Source organism: Neophocaena asiaeorientalis, unplaced genomic scaffold (assembly GCF_003031525.2).
Source record: "Neophocaena asiaeorientalis asiaeorientalis breed wild unplaced genomic scaffold, Neophocaena_asiaeorientalis_V1.1 scaffold164, whole genome shotgun sequence".
Taxonomy (NCBI): Eukaryota; Metazoa; Chordata; class Mammalia; order Artiodactyla; family Phocoenidae; genus Neophocaena; species Neophocaena asiaeorientalis.
The window spans coordinates 731,823-739,252 of NW_020173727.1; the positions used below are offsets into that span (position 1 = coordinate 731,823).

The following is a 7,430-nucleotide window of genomic DNA, read 5'->3' on the forward strand; positions in this document are numbered from 1 at the left end:
TCAGTGCTGTCTCTGCCTGGGAAACTCTTCCTGCCATTGTCTGACTGACAGTGTCTACTCACCTTTTAAGATCTAAGTGGGATCTATTCTCTGAAGTCTTCCTGGATCCCTACCCAACCCTCCACACTGAGTTGATGTCTGTCTTATTCCTCCACTGTTCTTTGTTTTCACTGTCTAACGTGTACATCTTGCACTTAATTAACAATCTGTTTATGTGTCCTCTTCACCTATTTGGCTGTAAGTCCAGGCTCCTGAGACTGAAGGTCAGAGATGATATCTGATTCACGTTGGATTCCCTGGCCTAAGAGAATGCCTGCCACATAGTGGATACTCAGTAGATGTTTGTTGATTTAATTTGAATTGAATGGAGATGATGAAAAAGATCCTTTTTGTTTTTTCTAGTAGTTCTTCATTTTCAACCTTCTAATTTCTACCTGTAGATGGTGAGGGAAATCTCAGTGTTCAGTAGTCAAAGGTAAGGTGTCACAGAGGAGCAGTAGAAAATTAAGTGGTGGAATTAGAAGAAAGAATTGAGAGGTCAGAGAGAGGAAAAGACATGGGAGAATGCATGTCTATAGGAGAGGAGGGAGAAGGAAGAACATGGGTGGGAGAGAGGAATTCTGCCGAGTTTTCATACTGGAAGGGATCTTTGCAAGATCTAAAAGGGAGCAAAGTATCTGGAGGGTAAAGTGAGTTGAAAGAGGCATTCCGGAAGCAGCAGAGTGGAAAATGAACTTAAGGCCAGCCAAATGTAATCCAGCTTGGAAACCGGGATGATGGAATGAACATCATTAAGATGAAATCATCATCCAACAGGCACAGACATTTATTAAGCTGTTCCTCTGTGCCTGGCCCTATGCCAGAACTTTGCATCATAGAAGACAAGGACTCTGCCCTCAGGAGTCCCAGACTCAGTGGTTCATTTTGTTCAACCAGGGGTGCTTGTTGTAGTGACCCCTGGAACCTTTAAAATCTACAGCTACCCAAGGCTCCACTGTAGACACAGAGCAAAAATCTTTAGGGAAGGGACTGAGGAATATGTATCTTTTAAAAGACCCTCAGGAGGCTCTTGTGAGCATCTCTGATTAAAACTACAGCTGCACAGTAATTGGGGGATTAAAACAGGTAAACATAACTATAATGTGAAAAGTGCTGTTGGATGAAGAGGGAAGGGTATCCTGGGGGAGATCCAAGTAGCAACTCGGAGGAGGTGACGTTTGAATTAAGACTTGGAAAATGATTGGTTTGGGAAGAGAATCCAAACAGTTGGTAATCAATTTCAGAGCTTTTTGACTGGAAATTAGAGCTAATACTGTAGTAACTGATGAAGAGAGAAAGAGGGAAGGGAAGAGAGAGGAAGAGAAGGAAGGGGAAGAGAAGAGAATGTCAGGGGAATAGTCTTGGAGGCAATTTGAACATTTAGTGCCAGGGAGCAGGTAAATAAGCCCAAGAGAGAAGGTGTTTGCAAGAAGTTAGCAGAAGAATCTAGAAATTTCAGTGTCATAAGATAAAATGGACAAAAAGACTAAATGTTTTGTGGTGAGATCATGTGAGAATGGGGACTGCCTCTATGTCCGTGGATATGGTCATTGTGGAAAACGTCGGCGGGAACTGCTTCAGTAAAATGGTGGGTGAGGAAGGTAGGTCACCAATGGTAATTCATGGCACAGGAACTGGATAAAATGACTGTGAACTTTTCTATGAAGTCTGGAGGTAAGAAGTCTGATAGGTGAGGGAATACTTTGCTAAAGATTAGTGTTGACCTGAAAATGTTTCCAATATTTAGAGGATGGAGCCAATAGAGACAGAGGAGATAAATGTGCATGGAAAAGGACAAATAACAGAGCAAGTTCCTGGAAGAGATGGGTCAGAAAGCAGAAATGGCAAATGAAGGCTGGGTGCTGATGAGGAGAGGCAGTAGGGAGGTGGGTTAAGGTGCTCCTGCAGATGTCCTAAGTCATCAATAAGAGAGGATGAGTGCGCTGAGACTGGGAAGAGCTCCAGTAGAGTTTTAGGTGGAGGAAGGTGGGAAACAGCAGGAGCTTTTCAATGTGCACCTACTTCCACTTTGGAAATATTCGTTGCCCTCTTCTTTGCTGAAAAGGTGTGAGTCTCTACAGTGACCGAAGCATGAATGTGAGGGTTGTTTACAGGACCAGTTCTCAAACGTGGCTGCCCATTAAAATTAACTGTGCTGGGGAGTATTTTTAAAATTATTTTTAAAATACTGATAACCTGGTTCTACCTTCAGAGGTTCTAATTTAATTGGTCTGGGGTGGGAGTCCAGGCGTTGGGAAGTTCTCTGTCGACCCTGATTTCCAGCTTTGAACACCACTGATCCATAAAAATAGAACAACACATGGATACAATTATTTGCTGTGAATATGATATTCAGCTAGGGTGTTTCCAAATTATTAGGCATGTCCAATGTATAGCATATTCTATTAATCACCGAGAAGAGAAAAAGAGAACTTGGAAGGGATCCGTGAAAAGTCAAAAGATTATCAGAAATGCATAAGTTAAGAGATTTAAAGAAGAAGAATTAAGTTGATCCACTCACTCACTCATCCATCTATCAATGCATCAATCACACAGCAGCTCTCTGAGTCCCTTCTACATGTTAAACACCACACTACTGCTGAAAACAAAACGGCCCTTCCCTCAAGTAGCCTAGATTTAGTTGGAGAAAGAGAGGACAAGGAAATGGATGATTATAATTTCATGTTGCAAATGCAGGGATAGAGGTGGGCGCCAGGTGCTCTGAGTATACAGTCAAGGGACATCCTATCCAGACAAGAGAGGAAGGAGAAAAGGTTGGGAACTGAGTCTAAAAGAGGGAAAGATAGGGTGAATGGTGGTGACATTCACCGAGCTTGACAGTGGCTCCAGGAGGTTCCTAGTGGCCTAAGGAATAGAGTGAAATTATGAGAAGCCAAAACAGCATACTAGAGCTACATGGTGGAGGTAACGTTAGGGAAAGTAGCCTTAAAGAATAGTAGTAAATTTTTACTTATCCACTGTGTCAGTTAGGATCCAGGCGGAAAACAAGTGGCACATGCAGTTTACTTACCTGAAGTAACTTTCATAGGCGGACTACTTTAAAATGGATAAGTAGCATGTTGGGAAATAAGGAAAAGCCCAGTGCCCTGGAAACGAACTGTTTTTACTCACAATAAGCTGACACCACATGTGCGGGTTGGTTTTTTTTTTCCTCACACCAACCAGTTCTCCAACACTCTGGACACCAACTGGGTGTCCTAAAATTCCATTCAATTTTGAGAATAACTGCCCAGAGTTAGCATCGGCCTCCACAGGTTTAAGGGCTCAGTCCCACAAGACGCCTCACTTCAGATGCCAGCTGCAAGTATTGAGTCCCTAGGTTACCCTCACTTCTGCTCCACTTGGCTACAAAGTCGGGGGAGAGAGGTGTTCTCACAACCCCCTCCCCTCTCAGGCTTAATAATTTACGAGAATTGCTCACAGAGCTCTGGAAAACACTTATTTGCTCTTACTGGTTTATTATAAAGGATACAAATGAACAGCCAGATGAAGAGGTACAGAGAGTAAGGTCTAGAAGGGTCCCAGTGCATATGAGCTTCTGTCCCAGTGGAGTGAGGACACCATAATCCCAGCACCTAAATGTGTCTGCCAGTTTCAAAGTTTTCTGAACCTGTCGTTAGTCATTTAGGGCTCTGTATGGAAATTTCCTTATGTAGGCATGATTGATTAAATCACTGGCTGAAAGTGATTAATTCAATATCCAATCCCTCTTCCCATCCCTGGGAAATGGGGCCGAAAGTTCCAACCCTCTAATCATGCCTAGGTCTTTTTGGTAACCAACCCCCATCCTGAAGCTATCTAGGGACCCTAGGCACCAGTCCTTACCAGCATACAAAAGATACTCGTCACTCTGGAGATTTCCAAGTGTTCTAGGAGATGTGTGTCAGCAACTGCAGACACAGGCAAGTGCGGCTGGAGGCTGGATTGTTATTGCTGTTCTTCAAGAGGATTCTTCCAATCAGCGGTCCCCAGCCTTTTGGGCGCCAGGGACTGGTTTCATGGAATACAGTATTTCCATGGACCGGGGCAGGGAGGGGGTGTGGTTTGGGGATGATTCAAGCACATTACATGTATTTGCTCTTTATTTCTATTATTATTACATTGTAATATATAATGAAATAAGGATACAACTCACCATAATGCAGAATCAGCGGGAGCCCCGAGCCTGTTTTCACTGGCCACTCTCTGATAGGGTTTTGATATGAGTCTGCAAGCAATTGATTTATTATGGCCTCCCTGTAGTCAAACCTCTCTGCTCATGCTAATCTGTGTTTGCAGCCGCTCCCCAGCGCTAGCATCACTGCCTCAGCTCCACCCCAGATCATCAGACATTAGATTCTCATAAGGAGCTCACAACCTAGATCCCTCACCTGCACAGTTCACAGTAGGGTTCGCGCTCCTTTGAGAATCTAATTTCACCACTGATCTGACAGGAGGCGGAGCTCAGGCAGTAATTCGAGTGCTGGGGAGTGGCTGTAAATACAGATGAAGCTTCGCTCACTTGCCCGCCGCTCACCTCCTGCTGTGCGGCCTGGTTCCCTGTTCTAAATCCCTAGTGTATCAACATTCCTACTCCTGAGAATGAGGGGTTGCACCTTTGATTGTCATTGGAACTAACTCAGATGGAAAAGTCCATGTGTCATAGAACTTCCAGAATGTTGGCAGTATTTTTTTCTGACAACTGTATTCATGAATTTCAGGAAGTCTCAGAATATTGTCAAAATCATTTCAGCTCCAAGTTAACAAAGATAGTAACTTGCTATGATTTGGCTACATCATCATTTTTACGTTCCCTGACCAGCCAGCCAGCCACTTCCCTCTCCCCAGTCACACATCTTAATTTTTCTCCATTGGTCCCTACCCGGCTCGTGCTCAGTTTGTCTCAAATTGATTAATTCAGCGCATGATCACTAGATTAAAATGTCACTCATTTCCAATACCCTTAGCAGGTTTTTCCCTGTATGTGTAATTCTGTGTATTTGAATATCGAGGTGGTTGCAGAAATTATTTTTATTCATCACAGCTCAATAGCTGGAAGAACTACTTGGAGTTAACTTTTCATACTATTCTCAATACCTAAATAACCTATAGATTTCCTTGAGGCTTGACTAATGTATAGTCTGTCCTATCTGGGAATAAAGCTTTTTCATTTCATTTCATTTTGAAGTTCGCTGGCCCAGCAGGTGGATCTTTGATGTTGTCTTTCTAGGTGCAGGTGGTTCCTAGAGTGTTTGGGCAGTGTTGGGTGTTTGTTATTCTTTTGTTAGGATGCAGAGTTGCACCTGTGCTGTGGGGAGACCAGTGCCATCAGTGACGTGAGCCTTCGGGAATGGCGTGGGGCTGAGGGTGAATCAACCTGGCTCTAATGGCTTCCCCACATCTCACCTACGTCACCTCCTCTTTTTCAGCCACCCAGTGTAAGCACGGTGCCGTGTACGATACCTGTGGCCCGGGATGTGCCAAGACCTGTGACAACTGGAATGAGATCGGTCCCTGCAATAAGCCGTGTGTTGCTGGTTGTCACTGTCCAGCAAACTTGGTCCTTCACAAAGGAAGGTGCATCAAGCCAGTCCTTTGTCCTCAGCGGTGACCTTTGTTCCGCTCCTTCAGACTTTGAACCTGGTGTTCTTGACACTGAAGTGGAAGAGCCAATGAAAGACTGCGATACTTGTGTGCTGATTCTGCAGCTACACACACTGAGTACATATGTGTACATATATAGATATATAGATATATTCAGAAACACTTCATCATTTATATAAACTATAGGTGGATTATTATATGTATATTTTTTGCTATAAGACATGTATTGTTTCTAGGATCCTAATCTGTAAGCCATTGAATACATTGTATAAATAAACCAGGTGTTTTTAATTTAATAAGGCAGCATGCAGACATATTGGATGGTTTTACCATCACATACATTTGTCATTTTTAAGAAGTTTTCTAAGAAATCTAAACTGCCTGCCTGAATTAATTTTTGATTTGAATAGGATTTGCAGTTGAATGGGAAGTGTGTTTTTTTGGAGAATGGCAAATTTATCTAGGGGCATTTCATGCTTCCAAAGAAAGGAAAGTATGCCTGAGAAATATGGCTAGTGATTGGCGACAGGCTCTAATGGTGCATGTAAAGCAAGGGGTAGAGGCTGTTAGACTTTATTGGGTCATGGTCCGATATTATTTCCAGAACTGACTGGCTGGTTGCCAAGAAATATGTATTTGTCACTAGAGCATAACCGAAGAATCAAATGATTTCTTGCCATCTTTGCATATTCCTTGAGTCTCCTAATTTTGTATGTGTGTATGATGGATATGTCCACCTCTGTGTCCCACACTGAAATGTTGGTGTGTCTGGATGACTCGTTAGTTTTATTGAGGATGAGCAGGTATTTGAAGAACCTGTTGTACAACGTATGACAAAATACCCATTTCTCTGAATCTCACAGCAATTTAGGATGAGCAAATCCAATGAGTTAAAGTAAGCTATCTCCATTTTGTGACTATTCCATGTATGAAATGAAAGCCTTTATTTCTAGAGGATTCCTAGACCAACACTGTTCGGCAACAGTGAATTTGTCCTAATTATTAGAAAGAAAGGCTCTACTGATCGGTTGATTTGACATCAGTACAAAGAACGGTCTGCATGCTTTGCTCTTACTACTAGTCACCATGTGATTTTCCTGACTTGTTTTCAGCTGAATAAGTGAACATGTCAACAAAACAAAACCCACTGGTGTCTAAAAATAAAATGTTCTGCATTGTAGTAAATAAAGGGCTTAAGATTTAAAACAACGCATTTTCTATTTCAAGATGTGTTGTGTTATACTTTACAAATAAGCTATGGCAAATTCAGGTTCATCCATTTTTAACAGCTTTCTTTAGATATATTTTATATACCCTACAATAACTCATTTTTATAAAGAGTGTTATTAGTAGATAATAGCAAACCTCCAAAGTTTTGACAGTCGGCGTAGTGCCATTGCTTGTTAAGACATTTGTGTTCCTGTTACATATATTCATGACAGCTAAAGGATTAGCTTGGAGTTTTTACTGGGGCATCTCCAGCTGTTTGAGAAAATCGAATAAGTCACACAGTGTAATAGTGATTGTCTGGGACACCAGGGAATGTGGTTGTCACAGTTGTGCTTGGGCCATAACCAAACTCAGTATCTGGGACCCAAGGCAGCCAGTGCTTCAGTGCTGCACTTGGAAAGGGGGCTTGGATGTAGGAGACTTGGGCTCCAGGTGTGGTTTGTGACCTTGTCCACAACTGTTTAAGCATTTGGGGCCATAATCTGTTTCTCTGAAACACAAAGAGGCTTTGTAATATATGGGCAGGGTTGAGGATCAGGAGACCTAAACACCCCGCC

At 42.6% G+C, this 7,430-nt stretch overlaps 1 protein-coding gene across 1 annotated transcript in view; it reads left to right on the plus strand.

The window, feature by feature from the left end:
- BMPER (BMP binding endothelial regulator) overlaps nt 1–6,852 on the plus strand; it is a 252,693-nt gene extending 245,841 nt beyond the window's left edge. Inside the window, exon 15 of the mRNA XM_024750771.1 lies at nt 5,469–6,852. Coding sequence (XP_024606539.1) covers nt 5,469–5,650 — 182 coding nt within the window. The 3' untranslated portion in view covers nt 5,651–6,852. The remainder of the gene's footprint in view (nt 1–5,468) is intronic.
- The last annotated feature ends 578 nt before the right edge of the window (nt 6,853–7,430 follow it).